General features: G+C 40.4%; 1 protein-coding gene across 8 annotated transcripts in view; it reads right to left on the reverse strand.

Annotated features, from left to right (window-relative positions):
- LOC126284967 (histone-lysine N-methyltransferase 2D-like) overlaps positions 1 to 26,814 on the reverse strand; it is a 322,299-nt gene that overhangs the window by 158,303 nt on the left and 137,182 nt on the right. For all 8 annotated transcript variants that reach the window (XM_049984245.1, XM_049984244.1, XM_049984243.1 and 5 more), the window contains exon 8: positions 7,564 to 7,612. In XM_049984245.1, the coding sequence (XP_049840202.1) occupies positions 7,564 to 7,612 (49 nt within the window). The remainder of the gene's footprint in view (positions 1 to 7,563; positions 7,613 to 26,814) is intronic.

The raw sequence follows: 26,814 nt of genomic DNA on the forward strand, positions 1-26,814 counted from the left end.
CCCCTTACAGCTGTACAACATGATAATATTTATACTTTATGAAAGTAGTAATTCCACACATGACTGTTAAAAATATTTATTGCAATTTCAACTTCAACATTTTAACACACAACAGAAGTCATGAAATGGCAACATTAAATAATTATATTAAAGCTGTGGACACAGTCCTTACCAAAATTCAATATTCATATTTGATATAGTTTTAAGTGAAGTAGTTGTTTCAGACGAACTATTTACATTTTCTGTGTCTTGAGTTATAATGTAACCTATAAGGCATCCTCTAGAACAGTCTGTTTTCAAACAAAGCAAATGTATCCAACCCCCTCAGGAGACACCGCCTTAACGAAACACTGTGGGTGTGGGTGAGGGGTTTGTGTGGTCCAATAAAGTGGAGGGCTATGCCAGCGATGGTTTAACTACCAGCACAGCCTCCCAAGCCAGACAGGTCTCCATAGAGGATCCAGACAAAGTGTGTGTCACAACGTCCCGTCTAGTGTCCTGTCCTATCCCATCCTATACACTCCCTTCCTTTCCTTTTCCTCCCTGTGATTGTGTGGCAGCAGACACAGTCCCCTAATGTGGACAGCGGAAGATCCTTGGAAAAAAGGACAACGTTGATGCACATAGGCCTTACTGCGAAGGGATGGATAGCGTTCTGTAGTCGTAGTGAAGACAAGCTATCTAAGGGGTAAGGCCCTGAAATAAAACCTTGGCAGGTGTCCAGGCCATGAGGTGGCAGCCCCACCAGGACACTCGGGGGCCGTGGGCTGATAACCTGCACCACCAAAAAACACACATCACAGAAAATAAAAAGAGAAACAGCTGAATGTAGCTTAAGTATATGACCTTTGACCTGGAAAGGAAAACCCGTATTGGTTTTTGGAATGTAAGGATGTTGAGAGAAGCGGGGAGGCTAAGACAGGTCGAAAAAGAGATGGAGAACTATCGACTAGATATATTGGGACTAAGTGAAATAAGGTGGTCAGAATCTGGGGAATTCCAAACACAAAATGGTGGAGTGTTGCTGTATAGGGGTCCGACAGGTGAGGACGCAATGCATAGGTATGGTGTAGAGCTCTCACTATCTAAAAGCAGCAAGAAGAACTTACTGCAGTGGAAACCAGTCTCAGAATGGATGATCACCGCAAGCTTTAAAACAAATGTGTGATATGTCACTGTAATTCAATGCTATGCACTTACCGAAATTGCTAAAGGAGAATTACAAGATGCATTTTAAGCACAGCTTAATGGAGTCCTTAGACAAACAAATTCTAGGGACATAATAATTTTAATGGATGACTTCAATGCAAAAGTTGGTTCAGAAAATGAAGGGTTTGAACATATCATGGGCGTGCATGGTGTGGGGGGTCAGGAATGTAAATGGTAAACTGTTGATAGATATATGCGCTGAACATGACCTAGTCATTGGAGGCCCATTGTTTCCACATCGTAACTGCCATAAGATAATGTGGGTTTCTCAAGACCTCGTTACCGAATATCAAATAGGCCACATAGTCATAAGCCACAAGTTCCGACACTCTCTGTTAGATGTCAGAAATAGAAGAGGAGCAGACGTTGGAAGTGACTACCACCTAGTTTTGGCATAATTCAGACTGAAGATAGTGGCAAATAGAACCAAGCTCAATCACAAGTGCAAGGAAACAGATGTGGTAAGGTTAAAAGACCAACAGATCAAAGAAACATTTGCCTTGAACTACAAAACAGATTCCTGGTCCTCTCTCAAGAAAACTTTATGGAAGAGGGAATTGACACATGTTGGCAAAAAATTAAAGACAGTTATTTAAATGTGGGAGAAAAAATCTTAGGATTTGAGGCACATCAAAGGAAGGAATGGATCTCCGATGCTACATGGAATTAAATCACCCACAGGAAAGAACTAAAACTTGAGTTAATTTTTTTTAAGACAAGAGCACAGAAGAGTGAAGTGCATAAAGAATACACGGAGGCGAACAAAAAAGTGAAAATATGGCGACATCAAGATAAAAGGAAATGGGTACATGAGCAAGCAAAATTAGCAGAAGAGGCAGGAAATACGAAAGAGCTCTACAATATTACCAAACAGATGTCAATCAAGAACTTCAGACATGAAGGACCAGTTAAGAACAAGGATGGGGTGATGATTACAATTCAACAGGCACAGCTAGAGAGATAGGAGGAGCACTTCAAGGAACTGTTAAATTGTGAAGACAACCAAGAGGAACAGGAAAGAGACGTTCGAGAGGAAGTCGAAGAAGATCAAGATACAAATTTGCAGTGCCCCACAATGGACGAAATTAGGATTGCCTTGAAAACACTAAAAGATACAACGGCTCCAGGCCTAGACAATAGAGCACCAGAGCTCTTAAAAGCCGATATTGAAAGTACTGTTAAAATGCTCCATCCTTTGCTGTAGCATATTTGGCTTGAAGAGAAATCTCCAAAGGAGTAGAAAAATGGTTTGGTGGTAAAGCTCCCAAAAAAGGGAAAGTTTTCAGACTGTAACAACTGGCATGGCACTATACTGTTGTCAGTGCCCAGTAAGGTCCTCACCAGAATTATTTTAAACAGAATTAAAGAATCCCTTGACTGCATAAAGAACAGGCTCGTTTTGGGGCACAATGCAGTTGTGTTGATCTTATTGACACTCTTAGGATCATTTTAGAGCAAAGCAAAGAATTCCAAGCAACCATGTAACTGGCATTCATTGACTTTCAAAAGGCCTTCGATTCCGTGAAACAAAGTGCTCTGGCAGGTGTTGCGGAAGTATGGCATACCACAAAAGATCTTAAATATCATAAAAGATCTATATGATGGCTACGAATGCTGCATACTCCACAAGGGAAATATGACAGAGCCTATAAAAGTAACAACTGGAGTCTGGCAAGGTTGCATTTTCTCATCAATACTTTTTCTATTTGTTCTAGACTCTGTTATGAGAAGAGTCACAGCAGGCAGGAGACGAGGAATCCAGTGGATGATCCATGAACGCCTGGAGGATTTGGATTTTGCAGACGACATAGTATTATTATCTCAAAGGCTGACTGATATAAAAGCCAAATTTAACTTGCTGAAAGGGGAAGCAGAGACTGCTGGCCTGAAGATAAATACACGCAAAACAAAGGAAATGAGAGTAAATTCAGGGAACATGGAAGTGCCAGTGTTAATACGTGAGCAGCAGGTGGAGACTGTCAACTCATTCCTGTATCTGGTTAGTATAGTGACGAAAGATGGTGGAACTGAAGATGACATGAAAAACTGCATTAAAAGGACAAATGCTGCCTTCATACAATTGTATCCAATATGGAAATATAGAAATATCACATACAAAACAAAAACCCGTATGTTTAATACAAATGTGAAGACTGTCCTCCTGTACGCCAGTGAAAGCTGGAAAATGGATAAAAAGATAACATCCCAGTTACAAAGCTTCATAAATAGAGGTCTTCGACACATCACGATTATCTGGTGGCCAGAAAAAATATGTAATGAGGAGCTCTATCGAATAACAAACCAGATACCTATAGAAGACCAGATATGAGAGAGAAAGTGGGGTTGGTTGGGGCATACCTTGAGAAAACCGGATGGAGCCATTGGAGGAAAAAAAAAAACACCATTGGAATGGAATCCCCAGGGAACCAGCAAGAGAGAAAGACCAAGTGGCACATGTAAGAGGACGGTGGAAGGGGAAGCAAAAAGAGTTGGCTAGACCTGGACAGAATTGAGGCAAATGGCCAAAGATAGAGGCGGATGGCGAGTTCTCCTAGATGCCCTATGCCCCCATAGGGACCGAAGGAATTAAGTCAAGTCAAATGTATCCAAAATCACAAAAGAATGTAATGTGCACAAATGATCAAGTGGCATATGAACTGGAAACTATATACCATACAGTACCAATGAGACGTAGAAATGAACTGAAATATGCAAATAAAAGGAATGCAAGGCATTCTCTACAGTTAAGAAATGAATAAGAAAATTGAATTTTGGAGGAGATGTGCAGAAAGGGGTTGGTATCAGCACAGGTAGCAAACTACTAGTAAGGGCTTAGAAAGGAGCAAATAATGAGAGAGCACATTGTGTGTGCGTGCGTAAGATGTAGGTTAGGTTGGAAAGTGACAATTTGGCTGTGACTTGCAGAAACCAAGAAATACAAATGTAAAATGTACAAGATAACAGAAATAGTAATTGAATAAGCACTGGGCATTTATCAGTTTGACTGTACATTTTCAACTGTATGGGGACGCAATTTATACACTACTGGCCATTAAAATTGCTACACCATGAAGAAATGGAGATGATAAACGGGTATTCATTGGACAAAAATATTACAGTAGAACTGACATGTGATTACATTTTCACGCAATTTGGGTGCATAGATCCTGAGAAATCAGTACCCACAACAACCACCTCTGGCCGTAATAACGGCCTTGATACGCCTGGGCATTGAGTCAAACAGAGCTTGGATGGCGTATTGCGACAAGCCACCATTGACCAGACGTTTTCAATTTGTGATAGATCTCGAAGAGGTGGTGGCCAGGGCAGCAGTCGAACATTTTCTGTATCCAGAAAGGCCCGTACAGGACCTGCAACATGTGGTCGTGCATTATCGAGCTGAATGTAGGGTTTCGCAGGGATCAAATGAAGTGTAGAGCCACGGGTCATAACACATCTGAAATATAACGTCCATTGTTCAAAGTGCCATCAATCCGAACAAGAGGTGGCTGAGACGTGTAACCAATGTCACCCCATACAATTACGCCTGGTGATATGCCAGTGTGGCGATGACGAATACAAGCTTCAAATGTGCGTTCACCGCCATGTCACCAAACACAGATGCGACCATCATGATGCTGTAAACAGAACCTGGATTCATCCGAAAAAATGACTTTTGCCATTCGTGCACCCAGGTTCGTGGTTGGGTACACCATCACAGGCGCTCCTGTCTGTGATGCATTGTCAATGGTAACTGCAGCCATGGTCTTCGAGCTGATAGTCCATGCTGCTGCAAATGTCGTTCAACTGTTCGTGCAGATGGTTGGTGTCTTGCAAACATCCCCATCTGTTGACTCCGGGATCGAGACACGACTGCACGATCCGTTACAGCCATGCAGATAAGATGCCTGTCATCTCTACTGCTAGTGATACGAGGCCATTGGGATCCAGCACGGCATTCTGTATTACTCTCCTGAACCCACAGATTCTATATTCTGCTAACAGTCATTGGATCTCGACCAACGTGAGCAGCAATGTCGTGATACGATAAACTGCAATCGTGATAGCTACAATCCGACCTTTACCTAAGTCGGAAACGTGATTGTACGCATTTCTCCTCCTTACACAAGACGTCACAACAATGTTTCACCAGGCAACGCTGGTCAACTGCTGTTTGTGTATGAGAAATCTGTTGGAAACTTTACTCATGTCAGCACGTTGTAGGTGTTGCCACTGGCGCCAACCTTGTGTGAATGTTCTGAAAAGCTAATCATTTGTATATCACAGCATCTTCCTCCGTGTCGGTTAAATTTCGCGTCTGTAGCACATCATCTTTGTGGTGTAGCAATTTTAATGGCCAGTAGTGTACTAGTTATTTTAAATGATATAAAATGAAACAAAAAGCCCATTAAGTGTGAGACAAACAAAGTTGAAGCATGCTTACTAAGACAATACAAGTTGGTTGAAACAACTGCTAGCAGGCATTGGTTATGATCTGCGACAATGATGACACACGGTTCTGAATGTGTGCAGAGATTGAACAGAAACTGACATTTATTTTGGTTACGTATTCTTTTTTTTTGGACTATAGGTTGTGGCAACAGCCTAATCTGTCTTATAGACTGATGTTTGATTGCGAGCTAGTGAAGGCAGCAAATGTGATGGCATTACATTATGGCACTTCTTTTTCTTGTTCTTTCTTTCACACACACACACACACACACACACACACAATGGATATCAGTACGTGTTTAATATTTTGGTGGCATTATGGGTGAAAGACAAGTGAAACTGGTAGATTCAATGAACCTAATATTCACTGTGATGCTTCTGGATATCACAGAAAACCTGAACTGCAATGGTCTGACAGTGAATTCCATTCCTACAGAATGCGAGTGTGTTGCCTTAATCACTGCCCTACACTGTTTTGATCACTACCCCTCATTGTTCATCAGATTGTAGGTATTATGAAAGTGATGTGCAGACATGGTAAAAGCAAAATGGACATAAATGTGTGAAATAAAGATGTGTTATGAGTTCATTAAGTAGTCTAGGGAGAAAATGAACTATGGTATTACTTGAGAGAAAAAACTGACGCAATTAAATGTATAGAACAAACAATGTAAAATGTACCAACTACTACTATTAATGTTTCAGTTTAAATTGTCTGTATAGACCACAGAAACAAGATCCAAGTTATTGCAGAGAATATACCCTTGTACCAATAGTGTCATGTCTATGCACAGGTCTAATTACCGAATTATTTATGCATGTGGGTGGCAGCAACATAGAAAATATTTAGCAAACACAACAACTGTTAAAGCACAAAAAGACTACTGTTGTCACATTAACAACAGTCCTGGTAAAAGTCGTCAATTTTTGTGTGTGGGGGGCCAAGATTTAGTCCACTGAAATAGTTTCATTAGATGGATCTCTCTCTCTCTCTCTCTCTCTCTCTCTCTCTCTCTCTCTCTCTCTCTCTCTCTCTCTCTCTCTCTCTCCCCCCCCCCCCCCCCCCCCGTTTTTCCAGGAAACCAAATGAGTCTTCATGCATATACCAATTAGGCCTAAATGTCAAGTAGCCCATTGTACCAAGCAAAATCCTGTGGACAGGAATGCACACTAACAGTAGTTGAATTGATTGGAAGTAATAGAATCCTAGAGTTGTGTTTCAAAACCCAACCAGTAATGATACGAAACTAAAATGGTGAACACATGCTTTCCTGTCACATAAATAAACAACTCTAGTATTTAACATTTATGGTTTAATTTACAAGAAGGGTGAAGGGACACCTCAAATAGTTTCCTGCCAAAAAACAAATAAGTAATATAATTCGGAATTATCTCTTGGTTTAAGAGGAGAGGAAATATTAATTAGCAAAACAACACTTTAAATCCATTTTGTACGTAAGGTATCTATTATTTACACACACAATAACAACAGTGACCGCTGTCCTCAGAATAACAACAACTGCTGACAACCTCCAGCGTTCCACGTGCTATATTAACGCCGACATATAACAACCGTGGAGTTAATGGGAGTTTTCTGCAGAACGCGCCAACGATCGTTTTACATGGCTGTGTACCAATAACTGTTCCGAATAAACAATGAAGTCTCAAAGGCAATAAATGTTCTTTCCTAACTAAAACATATGTTCTAGTGTCATGATGTCCCACTTATTACATGAATAATGTTTTATCTTGATGAAATACCGAAAAAGCAAGAGCTTGAATAAAAATACGAAAGATTGCAGTCAGTAGGTAGCGGTAGTTTGCATAGCCAACCATAACCACAAAATACTAATAAGATAAGCTATTCTTGTTATAAACATTGGCAGAAACAGGTGATCTTACCTCTTTTCTCGGTCTCGTTATTTCAACAGTAGTTTCCCCATTAACATTCCTGCAGTAAAAAACACACGTATTACTATCAACAAATACTTTACAGTGGATAAAGTTCAATGTAGCCAACATAAACTGAGCACTATCATAAGAGTGACCAACATAACCAGTACAGTATCAGGGAAATTACATGCACGTTATACTTCAGAGAGGAAAGATATGAAACGTTTTTATTTTCTCTTTGCACTTCGTAACAAAAATCATAAATGAAGGACTACACACAAATAATTATTCAATGATTTAAATATACAGCACAGGTACAAGTTGTACCGTACAACGCGATAACAACAAGATGGCGACGGCCTTACATACCGAGTTAATGTACTACTAACAATTATTCGCCGATTTGTATGTGTTAAACAATTTATTTCTCGGGTAACGAGTAGCTGCAGATGGGACACGGAATACACAGTGAAACAAACATGTTTATCGGTCTCGGGCTACATGCGTACGCTATGCAGCCTGCATATAACGGAGAAGATCGATTCTCACTGGACGTCAACAAAACGACCGGCGACGTCATCATCAAATAGTGATTTGTTTACATTAGACAAAATCTCTACACAACGTTACCTATTTTAGCTGAGCCCCGAATGGTGAAAGTGAGGGTATGGACACACCATATGTCGAAACAGTGTTTCAGAATTAAGGTATAAATCAACACCTCGTTGCTCACGTTGAAGCAGTATGTGCTATTGCGGGGCAATTTGTTTTATTTTGTTATTTGTGAAGTTCAATTCTGTACCATTACTACTACGTGTGTTTCCACATCAAGGGTATAATTTCACACGTATGTTTGTTGTGTTAACGCACACTGTTAACTCAGAATGACAAAAATCAGTCATTTATAGATATTCACTTCATTAAATTATTTCATCCTTAATTTTTGTACCTTGGGTGTGTTCACTGCAGTTTTACGCTGCTTCTATATTCTACTAGTTGGTGTGTTATGGACTGAAAGGTTCAGCTGTGGAACACACAGAACCATTTAAATACAGTTCATCCACCATCGCCGCCTCCCCCCCCCCCCTTCTTCGTCCAATTGGAAGATGGAAGATTCCCAAAAAATGGTTACCAGTGTGAAGACATGGCACAAAAATGAACTAATTCACAAAAAATTAAATAAAACAAGTATTGATTCACAGAAGGAACAGACGGTATACATGCAAGCAACCCAATGTTTAGGTGATCATATACATTGTTCCAGGTTTTACAGAAGTAAAATAGTAGATCACTTGAAATATACTATCATGTGACACACACCACTTCTCTACACTTAAAATTTATAGATAATCTGCAATCAACTAAAGGTGCCAAACAATCTTTGTTTACACAGATTTTAAAAACATGTTTCCATTTACAGCACTATTTCCATTTACGTCTGCAACTTGCATATTCACAATGTGTATTAAGCTGTGTGTTGGGAAGAGGATGAATTGATATGTGGTGCTGCATTATTAATACCAAACAATTAAGCAGACAAAGGTATAGTTATGTAAATAAGGCAGGAATGATAGGCTGTGCAAGCTGAGTGTGGAAGAAGGTACTGCTGTTCAGTTACTGCTTTTCATAATTTCACTCAGCCACTGGCAGAATTTGTTTTTTTCAAAGAAAGGCATATTTCAGAAAAGCAGTGCCTGTGAAGCGACTTGCTATCAGTTTTTTGTTTTTGTCAAATGAAAGGTTCTGTTCTGGGCCTTGCACATTTATTCCACATTTCAAACCCAGTTATATCTAAAATAGCTTGTGAAGCATTGGCTGAAAGACAATACAAAGGCAACAAAATTACATGAACAACATTGGAACAATATGTTTTACTGTACATTGACTGATAGAAAAATGAAGCACCCAGAAGGAGGAGGAGGAAAAGTCAATTTACAATTGCACCATCATGATGCTGTAGCTCCTCTGGGCTGGATATACGCAGTGATTACCTAGGGAAGGGAGTCAAAAAGCATTTTAGACGCTGAGGCAAGTTTCACCACAAACTGCCATAAAAGGTCCTTCATGCCCTAGGATACTGGCACTGGAATGGAGGTGGCATCAAAGATGGTCCTACACATGTTCTGTCTGGGGATCTTGCTAGCCACAGTAGTACTTCAACATCATGAGGACAGTCCCTAAAGGTAAGTGCCATGAGTAGATTCATTGTCCTACTGAAAAATGTCACTATGATATTGTCACATGGGAAAGCAGGATGTCTGTGACATTCCATTGTGACACAAATGATCCCTCAATCACTACTAGTTTCGACCTGAAGGCGCACCCAATGGTTCCCCACACCATGATACCAAGGATAACAACGTCGTGCCTCTCTGAAACATTTGTAAAATGGAAACCCTATCTATGTCACTGTTATAGTGGCGGTGTTCATTGGAGGTTGTGAAGAACTGCAACTCATCACTAACATGATGCAATGCCATTCATCAGAAGTTCATGCTTCCTGGTCACAGCGGCACTCCACACACTGCCGTTTGCATCTAGTGTCAATGGCTGCCTACGTAAAAGGTAGTAACTCCCTAGTCTGACTGCTGCTAATCTCCAACCGATGGTGCTGCATGACAAACAATGTTGCAGACACACAACTGCATGTTTGCAGGTGGCAGACACAAATTTCAAGGGGTTACGATGTGCTTAGTGCACAATACAGCGATTATCACTTGTGGTGGTCAGACATGGACAACCAGAACCTCAACAACAAGTATGCCTGCCTTAACTTTCCCATGCAAACCAACAATGGGACTCTGTCACATCCAAATGCCCCACAAATCTGGATACTGCAAGATTAGACCAGTCATACACAAGTATGTGACATCTCCATGTCCTTCACATGATCACTCAGCATGACACTTAACATCACTTATATAACCTGATGGGCAGGGTAACAACACTAATGCATTCTGGTTTTTGTTTTGTTTTAGGGTGCAAAAATAACTAGGGCCATACGTGCACACATCAGAATTGTAGAATACGAAGACAAAGAGAGGAGTTAAAAACAACTACACATAAATTCCAAATGATGGAGGAGAAGACAACTAAAAACTAGGATGTGGAGAAAGGTCTATAAAATATATCATCGAGAAATGGAGATGATGAACTAAAAATTAACTGGTCTTTGCCATACTGCCACGATGGATAAAAAGTAAAAAGCGATCAACAGTCCCCGTGTCGTTCACTAAAATGGCCACTAACTGAGACTGCAAACTCAAAGAAGAGCGTAAGTAGTTAAAAAAAAGGGGTATTCTGTCTGGGAATTGCGAACCGTCAGAGATTGATAAATGAGTACACAATGGTGGGGAAGCACCACTGAACATATGGTGATACCTAAAAAGACAATGCCTTGCTAAAATGATCTCCTCACAGTGTGAGAGCTGAGAGGTCATCCAAGCCACCGACAGAGGCTTTAATAACCTAGAGCTTGTTCCCATGAACGGAGGGCCTGTGGTGAAGCCAAAAAGGCATCACCTGTTGACAAGACGGCAACACAGAGATCATTGGAGGGAACGTAAGTAGTGGTGGGCTAAAGTACGAGGACTACAGCTGTGGCAGCAGCATAAGTGACCTCATTTCCTGTCAGACTGACATGACCAGGAACCCACATAAACATCAACAGTGGCTCCATCAAGAGTGAGCAAGTGACAGCTTTCCCCAGACCTGTTGGTTGTTGTACAGCGCACAGAGGCTTTGCAGGGCACTAAGAGAGCTAGAGCAGATGACGCAATTGAAAAGCCTGTGTCACCGGATGTACTGCGTGGCCTGATATAGGGCGAAGAGCGTGCTGTAAATACTGAGCAGTGTTCCAGAAGCCGATACAGAAAAACGTCACTGCCAATGATGAAGGCACAGCCGACACCATGGTCAGTCTGTGCCATCAGTGTACTATCGCAAAGTTCCATGTGAAGGTCGTCAAACTGACAGCGACAGAGTGAGGCTGGAGTAATGTTCTTAAGAAGCGAATGAAGACCAAGGAGAACACTGCCCGCTGCACAATGCCAAGGTGGTGCCTTGGCGAAGTGCTTACACCCACTGTGAATGTTGCAAGTAGTGTCCAGTTAATCTGCTGCAGCAAGAGCCAAAAGTTAACTTCAGGAGGTAACAGAGAAGAGGTACATGTCTCAAACTGGTGATTAAAGCATGCTTTCTGGCAGCCATTCTATTTGTCACGGAGCATTGTAGCTGTGGTCATTTACATGCCCACCATTGATGTATACATGGATGAAGTTACATTGACTTCCAGCCATGTCTTACATGTACTTCACTTTTTTGTCAGGCAGTAGATACTAAAATACTTATAATATGTTACTACATAAAATCAATTCATCTTCATTGTAAACACTACCACCTCTTCTACAGTAATATCACAACCTGTACTAATGAATGTGCAGTAGCTATCAATTGCCCTGCTGTACACACACTTACTGAAAGGTCCTCCATTCTCTTATACAATTTTAATTCTACTTCAAAGAGAGCCCGATATAGTTGTCTGTCAAGTGCTGACTAACACTTCAGTTTCTTTTTGCATTACTGCTGCTGCTGCTGCTGAGCAAGTAGAAATTTCTGGTAGGAGTTCTATTTCAACTTGGTATGTTTATAGTTTGCACTTAGTACATTTCGCGGGTCACTCCTCTGTCACAGTGTGTGATAAGAAGATATATCTATTGTCTTGACATGACAACAGGCATTTGGACTTAGCATACATGGTCTATAAGGTATAACAATTGCTACACTCTGTTACATAAAGTCAGTCTACTAAACAATGGCATTTTTGGTAGCAAACAAGAAACAAAGTTTCCTTTGATCTGTATTGGCACACCTATGAATAGCTGTTTTTGTGTTTGCAACATGTTGTAAACATTGATTGTTCTGCAGTAGCTACAAACAGTGTTGCTAACATTGTTGTAAAACTTATTTCAAAATGTGTAATGCAGCTCACAATCTATAATATCCAACCTAATGCCAGAAAACTGAGTAAATTATTGGAGGCTCCAGAGATGCACAGACGACAGATTTTATGACCTGCAGATATGAATAATGGGTAGTGAATACAACAAGGTAATTTCTGCACTATGTTTTCACAGAATAATCCTGTGATAATAAATGACACAAATGATGTAATCTCTCTCTCTCTCTCTCTCTCTCTCTCTCTCTCTCTCTCTCTGTGTGTGTGTCTCTTCCCCCCCCCCTCTCCCTCCCATTTCTATCTTACAGAACAAGTGCACAATTTCTAAAAGCACAGTTTCAATTAAAATCACATTGCTCGTTCATTGGATTTTAAGCTCACCTGTCTCTCCTGACGTCATAATATATGTTTGGTTTGGATCAAAAGCTGCGAAAGCCATCATTTCAGAATGCTAATGAAATGATTTCCTTAAATTTATTGAAAATTAAAATGCCAGTGTGTTAATGTGTCCTTCATATAATGTTCATGGAGCAAGAACTATTTATGTCACTAATGTTTCTATGATGACTATCACTCTAATAACTGTAAACCATATCATAATAAATATATCTGTATGTGTGTTCCTCACATTAAATATGAAATCAATTTTATCTTTTTTTTTTTTTTTTTTGGTCAAAGATTTTGTAATCAACGTAATGAAGGCAGTTATCTGCTAACCCTCTCTCAAATGGAACTGAACACAGGCAACACATTGTACTATATGTACCATTGGCAGCCAAATTAGTTAATTCCTTCTCATTCACAGCCACGGACATTTACTGAAAACGCTTCAGTCACAGAACAGTGGGAATTGACGGCCCAGAGCAGTATGGTAATGCATTCTTGTAATTTGGACTGAGGTTATAAATACTCGGTCCAAGTATAGGAATTGCATTCCAATTAAGAAACCATTCTGATCTGTATATGTGCATTCAACCTCACATTTATTAATGGCAAGACACTATCAGAGCATAAATATTATATGCCATAGCAATTGCATGATTTCTCCGCCTCTAATCCCCCCATAACTCTCATTTTTGCACCATGAAAAGAAAGTGTAGCGCATAAATTAATCAAGTACCCAATGAGGCAATTTAACTGAACAGCATGTCTGTTTCTGATCTGGTCTTCACTCTCTCTAATGATTAATGAACAAGTGTCTGATCTCACTGGAAAACTGTGTCTACTTTCCTAAAAAAAAAAGGGAAGATTACAGATAGGTGCCCCTTCGACAAGTACGTCATTGGAGACAGAGCATAAGCTCGGATTAGACATCCACGAGTATACTCTGTACGCCACTGTAAAAGTACAGCAGAGGGTACAACTCATTGTACCAGTTATTGTCTTTCTCCCAGTTCATTCATGTATGGAGTGTGGGAAGAATGATTGATTGAATGCTTCTATGCATGCTGCAATTAGGCTAATTCCATGTTTGTCATTTCTATGGGAGTGATATGTGTGGGAATGAAATATATTCCTAGATTCTACACTTAAGATTTGCCCTAGAAATTGGGTACGTTTTCACAGGATAGTTTGCGTCTGTCTCCAAGTGTCTGTAAGTTTAGTTCTTTCAGAATCTTTGGACACTATCTCCTGTGTGTTGAACAAACCTGTGACCATTCATTCTGCCCTTCTTCGTATCCATTCAATACCTCCTGTCAGTCCTATCTGGTACAGGTTCCATACAGTTGAACAGTATTACAGGATGGAGTTTTGTAAGCAAGCTCCTTTGAAGATTTACTTCATAACCACAGTCTGTCATCTGGTTTATCTGTGACAGACTCTGATAATTCCATTTCATACCCCTACATGTTGCCACATCCAAGTATTTGTATGAATTGAATGATTCCAACTGTAACTCACTGATTAAACTATCAGGATACTATGCTTTTTTTTCATCTGTGGAGTGACCAATTTTACATTTCTGAACATTTAAAGTGAGCTGCCAATCTTTGCATACTTTGAAATCTTGTCAGGATCCGACAGTATATGTGAGGCTTTTTTCAGACAATAATTCCTTATAAACAATTCTATCGTCAGCAAAACATATGATGATTTTTTTTGGTCATCAGTCTACTGACTGGTTTGATGCGGCCCGTCAAGAATTCCTTTCCTGTGCCAACCTCTTCATCTCAGAGTAGCACTTGCAACCTACGTCCTCAATTATTTGCTTGACGTATTCCAATCTCTGTCTTCCTCTACAGTTTTTGCCCTCTACAGCTCCCTCTAGTACCATGGAAGTCATTCCCTCATGTCTTAGCAGATGTCCTATCATCCTGTCCCTTCTCCTTATCAGTGTTTTCCACATATTCCTTTCCTCTCCGATTCTGTGTAGAACCTCCTCATTCCTTACCTTATCAGTCCACCTAATTTTCAACATTCGTCTATAGCACCACATCTCAAATGCTTCGATTCTCTTCTGTTCCAGTTTTCCCACAGTCCATGTTTCACTACCATACAATGCTGTACTCCAGGCGTACATCCTCAGAAATTTCTTCCTCAAATTAAGGCCGGTATTTGATATTAGTAGACTTCTCTTGGCCAGAAATGCCTTTTTTTGCCATAGCGAGTCTGCTTTTGATGTCTTCCTTGCTCCGTCCATCATTGGTTATTTTACTGCCTAGGTAGCAGAATTCCTTAACTTCACTGACTTCGTGACCATCAATCCTGATGTTAAGTTTCTCACTGTTCTCATTTCTACTACTTCTCATTACCTTCGTCTTTCTCCGATTTACTCTCAAACCATACTGTGTACTCATTAGACTGTTCATTCCGTTCAGCAGATCATTTAATTCTTCTTCACTTTCACTCAGGATAGCAATGTCATCAGCGAATCATATCATTGATATCCTTTCACCTTGTATTTTAATTCTACTCCTGAACCTTTCTTTTATTTCCATCATTGCTTCCTCGATGTACAGATTGAAGAGTAGGGGTGAAAGGCTACAGCCTTGTCTTACACCCTACTTAATACGAGCACTTCGTCCTTGATCGTCCACTCTTATTATTCCCTCTTGGTTGTTGTACATATTGTATATGACCCGTCTCTCCCTATAGCTTACCCCTACTTTTTTCAGAATCTCGAACAGCTTGCACCATTTTATATTGTTGAACGCTTTTTCCAGGTCGACAAATCCTATGAACGTGTCTTGATTTTTCTCTAGCCCTGCTTCCATTATTAGCCGTAACGTCAGAATTGCCTCTCGTGCCTTTACTTTTCCTAAAGCCAAACTGATCGTCACCTAGTGCATTCTCAATTTTCTTTTCCATTCTTCTGTATATTATTCTTGTAAGCAGCTTCGATGCATGAGCTGTTAAGCTGATTGTGCGATAATTTTCGCACTTTTCAGCTCTTGCCGTCTTCAGAATTGTGTGGATGATGCTTTTCCGAAAGTCAGATGGTATGTCGCCAGACTCAGATTCTACACACCATGGTGAATAGTCATTTTGTTGCCACTTCCCCTAATGATTTTAGAAATTCTGATGGAATGTTATCTATCCCTTCTGCCTTATTTGACCGTAAGTCCTCCAAAGCTCTCTTAAATTCCGATTCTAATACTGGATCCCCTATCTCTTCTAAATCAACTCCTGTTTCTTCTTCTATAACAACAGACAAATCTTCACCCTCATAGAGGCTTTCAATGTATTCTTTCCACCTATCTGCTCTCTCCTCTGCATTTAACAGTGGAATTCCCGTTGCACTCTTAATGTTACCACCGTTGCTTTTAATGTCACTAAAGGTTGTTTTGACTTTCCTGTATGCTGAGTCTGTCCTTCCGACAATCATATCTTTTTCGATGTCTTCACATTTTTCCTGCAGCCATTTTGTCTTAGCTTCCCTGCACTTCCTATTTATTTCATTCCTCAGCGACTTGTATTTCTGTATTCCTGATTTTCCCAGAACATGTTTGTACTTCCTCCTTTCATCAATCAACTGAAGTATTTCTTCCGTTATCCATGGTTTCTTCGCAGCTACCTTCTTTGTACCTATGTTTTCCTTCCCAACTTCTGTGATGGCCCTTTTTAGAGATGTCCATTCCTCTTCAACTGTACTGCCTACTGCGCTATTCCTTATTGCTGTATCTATAGCGTTAGAGAACTTCAAACGTATCTCGTCATTCCTTAGAACTTCCGTATCCCACTTCTTAGCGTATTTATTCTTCCTGACTAATGTCAGGAACTTCAGCCTACTCTTCATCACTACTATATTGTGATCTGAGTCTATATCTGCTCCTGGGTACACCTTACAATCCAGTATCTGATTTCGGAATCTCTGTCTGACCATGATGTAATCTAATTGAAATCTTCCCGTATCTCCCGGCCTTTTCCAAGTATACCTCCTCCTCTTGTGATTCTTGAACAGGGTATTCGGCTATTACCAGCTGAAACTTGTTACATAACTCAATTAGTCTTTCTCCTCTTTCATTCCTTATCCCAAGCCCATATTCTCCTGTAACCTTCTCTTCTACTTCTTCCCCTACAACTGCATTCCAGTTGCCCATGACTATTAGATTTTCGCCCCCCTTTACATACTGCATTACCCTTTCCAATATCCTCATACACTTTTTCTATCTGTTCATCTTCAGCTTGCGACGTCGGCATGTATACCTGAACTATCGTTGTCGGTGTTGGTCTGCTGTCGATTCTGCTTAGAACAACCCGGTCACTGAACTGTTCACAGTAACACGCCCTCTGCCCTACCTTCCTATTCACAACGAATCCTACACCTGTTATATACCATTTTCTGCTGCTGTTGATATTACCCGATACTCATCTGAACAGAAATCCTTGTCTTCCTTGCACTTCACTTTACTGACCACTACTATATCTAGATCGAGCCTTTGCATTTCCCTTTTCAGATTTTCTAGTTTCCCTACCACGTTCAAGCTTCTGACATTCCATGCCCCGACTCGTAGAACGTTATCCTTTCATTGATCATTCAATCTTTTTCTCATGGTAACCTCCCCTTTGGCAGTCCCCTCCCGGAGATCTCAATGGGGGACTATTCCGGAATCTTTTGCCAATGGAGAGATCATCATGACACCTCTTCAACTACAGGCCACATGTCCTGTGGATACACATTACATGTCTTTAATGCAGTCGTTTCCATTGCCTTCTGCATCCTCATGTCGTTGATCATAGCTGATTCTTCTGCCTTTAGGGGCAATTTCCCACCCCTAGGACAAGAGAGTGCCCTGAACCTCTATCCGCTCCTCGGCCCTCTTTGACAAGGCCGTTGGCAGAATGAGGCTGACTTCTTATGCCGGAAGTCTTCGGCCGCCAATGCTGATTATTTATCAAAATTTAGGCAGTGGCAGGGATTGAACCCGGAACCAAAGACGTTTTTGATTATGAATCAAAGACGCTACCCCTAGACCACGGGTCATTCAAGTATGACATAAACTACAAGGATCCCAATGCATTACCCTAGAGCACACCTTAATTTCTTTACACATCTGTCAATGACTCTCCATCTAAGATGACGTGCTGCATCCTCCATACCAAGAAACCTCCAATACAACTGCAAATATCACTTAATACCACATATGATCATACTTTTGGTAGTAAGTGTATTTGTAACACTGAGTCAAATGCCTTTTTAAAGTCAAGAAACACTATACCCACCCTACTGCCTTCATCTGTGTGTTTCAGGACGACATGTGAGAAAAGTGAGAGTTGGGTTTCACCTAATCGATGGTTTTGGAACCCATACTGATTGGCTCATTCAGTTTGAGATACCTTCATACATTGTGCTCAGAATATGCTGCTAGATTCTACAACAAATAGATGTCATCCATATTGGACAGGAGTTTTCTGGATAGCTTTTGCTACCTTTGTTGTTTATGGGAGTGTCCTATGCTTTCTTCTAACTACTGGGCACAATTTTATGTTCAAGTGACCTACAGTGTACTATGTGTAATGGAGGGCTGGTGCAGCCACACAGTCAGTATATATGATCTGACAATTTGATCAAGATTCAATCATATCTTGGAGCTTTGCTCAGTTTATGTGATTTCCGTTGTTTATCATTGAACCTGACATGAACATCTATTTCAGTCATTTTTGCATTGGTATGTATTAAATTAGTGCAATACTTGTACTTCCCTTTGTAAATGAACATTTGAATACTGAGTGTCTCTTCTGGATGCTAGTTAGTTGTTACCCGATAGTGGCTCAATGAATAGAAAACTGGTTTGAAATAAATAAATTAGTGGATAAAAATAGAGTTAGTTTTTCCACCTTAAATACAAAATTGTTCTACCAAGTAGTGTCAGCAGAATCTGTAAACCTATATCAATACAAAAAGGGGAAACAGTGAAAGCAAAAACCTTGAAAAGGTCTTGACCAATTTATTTTTTCACAATACTCAAATATTGAGTCAGTCAAAGACTATATATACTTTTCTAAACAACAAGTTACGAGGATGGTCTCACGAGTACCCGACCCAACAAATAAAACACAAAAATTCTGGAAAAAAATGTATTTATTTTTCAACATAATTTTCTTTCAGCTCTATACACTTTTTCCAGCGATGTTCAATAAATTAGATACCCTTTTTATAATGAGAACTGTCTTAACTCCTCAAAATAGCCATTAACTGCCAACATCACAGCTTCATTTGGTGAAAATCTTCAACCACCAAGCCATTTTTTAAAGTTGGGAGCAGAAAATGATCTGAGGGGGCTCAATCTGGCGAATAGGGTGCACGTGGTAGCAATTCAAACTTTAATTCATTAATTTTGGACATTGCAATAACAGAGTTGTGAGCTGGTGCAGTGTTCAGAAGAAACGACAATTTCTTCTTGGCCAAATGCGACTGTTTTTGCTCAATTTCTTCAGCCAAACATTACAATAAGTTTGCATAATACTCGCCGCTGATAGATTTTTTCTTTTTCAAGGTAGTCAATGAAAATTATCCCACATGCATCCCAAAACACCGACACTACGATCTTGCCTGCAGGTGAAATGGTCTTCGCCTTCTTTGGAGTCGGTTCTCCAATTTGTGTCTATTGCTTTGATTGTTCTTTTGACTCAGGCGAAGTGCTGGACCCATGTTTCATTCATGGTTACGAAACGGCGAGGGGGGGAGGGGAATCAGCTTTGCTGCTGCAAAATTTCAATAAATACTCAATTGAAACATCTTCATGACACTGTTTTTGCTCAAGTGTGAGCAAACACGGCACAAATCTTGCACAAAGTTTCCTCATGTCCAAATTTTCAGATAATATGTGATGCACCGCACTTTTTGAAATGCCTACTATGTCTGATATCTTGTGCACTTTCAGTCGACTATCATCCAGTACAGCTTTGTGGATTTTCTTCACCATTTCTGGAGACGTCACCTCATTTGGTTGACCACTGTAATGCTGGTCTTAGCAGCTCATACGGACTCGTTTAAACTCAGCTACTTAATATTCTACTGTTGTCAATGACGAGCAGACTCTCCCAAAGTAAAATCTACCTCAACTTTAATATTGATTGCTCTGATGCTTAAAAAAAAACATTCTCACAAATTCACTCCAACATTCACTATAGATGGCTGCTAAACAAATACTAAACAATGTGACATCTTCAAACTTGAAACATATGCTTCATAGATTGTATACTTTCTAATCCAGAGATATTTTTCAGTAACGAATGCCATCTCTCGGTCAGGCTGGGTACTTATGGGACCACCCTCGTACAAGTTTCCAGTTAAAAACCGATTGTGAGAATGAAAATGCTGTACTATGAAAAAGTGTGATTTCATTTTCTTGTCACACACTGTTTTCATTAAGATATCAAGGTATTTAAACTAACAGATAAATTGTTTCTTCCATATATATACTGTTTCTCCCTGCATGGAGGATAATTCATAATTATCTAGACACTTTCAAGTGACTGTAAAAACGTTAGTATTGAAATTATGTACTATATGATTATATGTAGTAAAACAGCAACTCGCCAGTTTTTTGTGCCATGTTTACAAATATTCAACGTGTAAACGTTTAGTCACATGGCACACATCCAGTCTATAGTCCAGTCCTGCCAATGCTAGCCCCAAAAATGTCTGTATTGATGTTCAGTCACAGCTGCCCTGTTACATCCTTACATGTCAGTGATGATATGGAGAAGTTGAGGTGTAAAAACAGTATCTTTGATGTAAGCCAACAGGTAAAAGTCAGATGTGGAGAGCATTGGGGCCATGCCAGCAACTGGAGATTGTCAGCTGATGCACAACTGATCAATCGTCATAGTAGGTCAGTATCCAGAACTCATGAACATCGTTGAAGTGTAGTGGAGATCCATCCTGGTGACAAATGAAATCGGCACTCTCCCTTTGCAATTACGGCATGAACTAAGCAAAATGCCATCTTGTTGTTCTGTCAGTCATGTTTCTGGAGATCACTTTAACATATTACACTTCTTGGGTTGCTGTTTCCATATATATAAAACCTTACCTCAATACAAATATTTTTTACAATCACTTGAAAGTGTCTAGATTATTTTGAATATACCCTGTATAATTTTTAACAACAGTTGCGTAGACAACAATGAACTGCTTCATGTTTTTGGCCTGTTGGTTTTAACAGAAAACCTAAGTTGTATTTGTGGCTTACCAGAGTAAATTAGTAAACTAGTATGCAATGTCAATGATCTGAAACTTTGTAATGCTACCTTCTCACATATTAAAACTATGCTACATAATGTCACTGAAGTTAGTAGCCCTACAGATCGAGCAGCTGGAGAGCCCCCTCTCTTGTACCCATATACCGTGATCCCAACCAATTTACCATATCATTTTAAGTGATTTGGGCGTTCATTTACAGTGACAACAAATAAAAAGGCTGGATATTAAAATACATTTGTATCAATTTACAATCAGAGTATTTCCTCTGTGGTCAACTGTATGTGCCCTTTCACTGACTTACAACACAGTATCCCAAAGACTATAACTATACACTATTAGGACATTCATGTACACATTTAAAAATCATGAAGCACTGCTCCATTCAATAGTACAATTTCTATCTTATTTAGGTACACCACTCAAGCCACCTTGTCAGACAATAATTGTTATTTTATACATTGTCCGTGTCCTTGCCTCTGATCTGTAGTGAGATTCTTAATCAATATTGCTTTGAGGTGTCACACAACTCTGGATTACTGCACTTCCAATGGTTCTACTGTGATTTCATGCAAAACAGAAGGCTGAATTTGGCATATTGTCAGCGGAACTGGTGTATGATGAAGTACTGCAACTGGCTGCTGAATTTGTAGATCTGATTGCCATGCAGACGTAAGGAATCAACTTACCAGCTTTTGTTGCATGTCTGCGTGATCATAAAGCTGAGATTCATCCACAATCAGCTGCTGAACATGGTTCCACGCACACCTTCACCCATCAGGACATGCAAAGTTGTATGACTGTGACATTAAGAGCAGATGGTGACCAACTAGTGCTGCTACAGCCATCATTTAACAGCTCATACCACGTATTGCAAAGAGGAGACTTTGCACTCGATCTCTTTCTAAATGGCAAAACTATATCATAATAATGTATTTGCACAGATACAAAAATCTGTTCACTAAGCAGTGGCAGCAGAACACAACAGTGGCAGCAGAACACAACAGTGTTTTTCACTGTCCCCCTCCCACCTCTGTTACGTACTGTACACTTAACTGTTCAGTATTATTAAACTGTGTACCATGTTTTTGGAGTAATCTCTGTCTTGTATATTGCTCTGTCTTCCCACTTTAAGCTCTCAGCTCTTCAAATCTCATCCAGTGCAATCCCCAACAATCAGTCATTCCTTCTCATCCAATCCAGCAAATCTCCCCTGACTTGCAGTTCTAGGTGACTTTTCTGAAAAATACACCTTTTCCTGAACCTCTTCTCCAGTCCTTTTTCTTCATCTGTCTTCCTTGCCCATCAACCATTCTGCCGGAAGGAGGAGCCACTGGCTCTGAAAGCTTGGAGAAGCTGGTCGATTGGTTTGAGGGAGGGGACCAAACAGCAATGTCATCAGTCCCATCGGCTTGGGGAAGGAAGTGAGCTGTTCCTTTTTAAAGGAACCATGCCAAGCCTAAATCAGAATGCCGGATGGGGGTTTGAACCGTCGTCGTCCTGAATATGATGCAGTGTGCTAACCACAGTGCCACTCAGTGCTTGCATAAATATAACCTTCGTTTATGTATGCGTTCTCCTGCCGCCACTTAGTGAGTAGATTTTTTTTAATCTATCCAAATACATTATATTGTCAAAAATTGGAAACTATAACATCTTCAGACAAAGTCCAGCATATCTTTTTCACAAACATCGAATCTTTTATTTCAATCTGCTACCAGAGAACAGTCTTCAACAACACCCATTTCTGACTCCTTCCCAATCTGACAGACACATTCTTATCAGTACATAGTTTTCCATTAAGACCGAAAGATTTTGTGATGGTGTTTTGCTTTCCCCAGGAAAGAGGGAGATGATGATGATGTGCATGTTTCACATAGTGTTCACAGCCTTGCCACCAGAGATGAGAGATTCCATATCTAATATTGTTATTAATTCTTGATAAAGGAGACACTTTTCTTCTGTGCAAATAAGAGCATGAATATAATTTCGTAAAGGACTTGAGATCAGTGACATAGTATTAGCACCTTACCTCTTGACCAAAGTAATCATTATGGGGATTCACGTTTTGCAAAACTGATTGGAAATATGCTTGTAGTAACACATTTTGTACGTTATTCTGTTAACTCAATAAATTTAGTCAAAACATGAATTATGCACAACACATGTGCTTAATCATGTTCAGGCAATTGTTCTCGTACCCGTCAGACACTGATAACCCAGATGTGATTAGCAGGTCATTTGTTACTGACCATATATTTATGGTTCTGAAAACGTTGCTGTTTCACGCCTTGCTGTACATTTGCCGCAGTTTTGGCCCTACAAGCCAGCATGGTTTGCCCAAGTAGAATCAAGTTTCCGCTGTGTGGGAATCATGGATGAAGCCATGAAATTCTCTGTTGGTGAGCCACCTAAATTACCACTAAACCTCTGAGGTAGGAAACATTATCACAGCACCTCCAAAACTTGAGTTACCTCAAGATTAAATCCAAGCCAATTCAGCTAGTCTCTGCATCCTACGAATATTGGGTATGGCTAGTACTTACCCTAGGAGACGTACGAGATAGAAAACTGTCTCAGTACCTGAGACATCTCCACTGTATAAAGGATGTAAGAAGTGTCCAGCATACTCTACTCTGCACACCCAGCTGGACAATTTCCAGCACAGATGCAGGTGGTAACAGCAACTCGTGCAAAGATTGAGTTGGTCAAAACAGCAAAATAAGCTGGTCATATTAAGAAAGCACGCCCTCCCCCTTCCACCATGAAGCGCCTGTTTCAGCATCACTGCAATAACTTTTAATGCCTATCCAATAAGACAGATGTTGTAGCTGCGCAGCTGCACGAGTTTCTCACTCATCTCGCACAATATGCAGTACAAATGGATACCACCAACATTCCTGCAATTTTTCAGACGTCAACTCACCAACATTCAGTGATGCACTTAAGTTATCTGTAACTTGTTAGTTTCATGTATTGTGTACGACTTCGTACACAGTGGTAAGGAGACATAGGCTTCAAACTGGTGCCGCGACTGTCATTGTAAGAAAGCTGAACGCGACCAGAAAAGATTAGCGAACAAGTGAACACAACATATAGAAGATTTACTTAACTTGTATCTCGCCAAGCGAATGAAGACTTACTATAAATACACAGCAAGAAACTGAGTCCAGCTATAACAACGTCAACTAGGATGAGGGTCTCTGTACTAAGCATTAACGATGGAGTTGCCGCTAGGTGGCATCTGCGTAACAATACATAGCAAAGTCACTCTGAGTGCAAGTGGGCTGAGTGGCTGCCACCAGCTATCCTCTATCATGGGTGGCAGAGGCACTCGTAATAGTAACCCACCAGAGGCAAGATTCACCAGGCACGCACCACTGGGTTCACCAGCTCCTGCATGACCGCTAATCAGTGTCTAAAGAAAACTTGCAACTCCACTGACATGAAATCAGTGGGGTGGTATCACTATGTGACACCATACCATGGAAAGTTTGAGGATCAAGCATAGAAACATACCACGTTTTCCACACTCAAGGCCAACAGAAGCTGTATACAGACGCATCAGCTTGCTGGAGTCTCTCTCAGCATTAGTACATAACTGCAGAAGACCCAGACAGAAATTACTTTTAAACACAGATTCAGATTGTATTTTTCCACATACCCTTCAACACCATCACTGCCCAATGATGTTCTACCTGTCTGCTGCCAATAATTCCTCCATAGGTTTTTCTGCTACAGTACAGATGCATCTTGATACCAGCAAGTGCTGTGTTTTCAGTTGGGATTCACCATCACTGACATTGCAGAGCCCATATCTGGAGTTCACTTCCTGTCACACTACCAAACACTAAGAGGTTATGACTACCTCATGGTGTTACTAGACTCACTGCCAGAAGACTGCATTTTGATGCTATTGTCCATGTTGCAGGCTGAGTCAGGCTTTCAGTAACTATTCCAAACTATTGGACCAGTGCCCGACAATCACCTGCATTCATGGCACACCATGAGAGGTACACATAATAAAACACTGCTGTCTCACACTATCCCCTACGCCTTGCACCAGACCACTTAAGTAGCAAACCTGAATCTGATGGAATATTACGTGAAGGTACCACTCCCAGCAAATGTTGACTGTGACCTAAAAGACTGATGGTGCACGGTGCCCATGCAGGGATTGTCCTGCAGCTAAAGTCTATATAAGTTTTAAAAGACTGATGGTGCATGATGCCCATGCAGGGATTGTCCTGCAGCTAAAGTCACAGGCTACAACAGACTGTTACCCAGTGTTATTTCTGAGAGAATATAACCATGCATTCCATGGTGTCACTGTGTTAAGTGCTTTGGATTATTGTAAGATATTTATTCACATTCCAATGGTAGACGAAGATACTATGAAAACAGCAATCACCACACCATTTAGCATTGTATAGAGCTTATTTACAACATTCAGTTTACAAAATGCTGTACAATCATTTATCGACTCCATTCCCCAATGGATTCTCTTTTTGTTCTGCTACCTGGACAACAGTTGTATTTGCACAGCTGCCGAAGAGCACTTTGCCCAAGTTTTCCAATGCCTCAAACATTTTGATGTAGTAATAAATATGGCTAAGTGTGTATTTGGTGAACCATAGGTCACATTCCTGGAACCAGTATGCTTGTGGCATGATCATCACCCTTACCCAAAGGGAAAGGGCTATCACTCAAAACTGATTACCTGCAAACAGTCAAAGAGCTACACTGTTAAATTTTGAACATCGGTATCTACCTCTGATGACAGTACTGCAAGAACCACTGGCTGCTGCACTCATAGGTGTCAAGACAAAAGGTAGTAGCCCCATATAATGAACACAAGAAACGGATATGGCTCCCACTGTTGCAAAGCAGAGCCTTGCTGATGCAGTTCTGCTTGCTCACCCAGTACAAGGAGCACCACTGCACAGATGAAAGATGCCAGCCACTTTGTCACTGGAGCCACACTGTAACAAGTTAATGATGCATAGCAAACTCCTGCAGTCTTTTTCACCTAAGGACTACTTCACACAGGGCAACTGCACTGCTTAAAACTGTGAATTATTGGTGTACAAAGAAATCAGGTCTATCCTCAGTTGGAAGCCAGATACTTCTTTATATTTGTGGATCACATACAATTTGTCTATGCATTCCAGCAAAGCAACAATGAATGTTCGCCATGCCAGAACATCACTTGGAATTTATTTCACAATTCACTACAGACATTTACCATACATCTAGACTAAATAATATCGCAAATGCCCTCTCTTGTGATAGTAGCATCTTGAGCTGCATCGACTTTACAGAGCTTGCCAAAATGCAGAGAAAAGCTGTGGCATCTCTAATGGAAACCTCGATAGTTTCTTCCATCTGAATTTTGACGTCATACCTTTGAGGGTCTACGTAATCTTATTCACCTCTAATTCACTGCATCGGCCCGGTAAGTCTGCGCATTTTTTTCTGGTCTGGTGTTCAAAAGGACTGATGCCTAGCCTGTCAATGCAGTAAAGCAGTGTGCCACATACACACATCAATAGGCAATTTTCCAAACACCACTGCACGTTTTGCTTATTGACACATAGGTGGGGTTGGTCTACTGCTGCCCTCTGACAGTAAATGCTATTTACCGACAATGATAGAG

This window comes from Schistocerca gregaria, chromosome 8, assembly GCF_023897955.1.
Source record: "Schistocerca gregaria isolate iqSchGreg1 chromosome 8, iqSchGreg1.2, whole genome shotgun sequence".
NCBI lineage: Eukaryota > Metazoa > Arthropoda > Insecta > Orthoptera > Acrididae > Schistocerca > Schistocerca gregaria.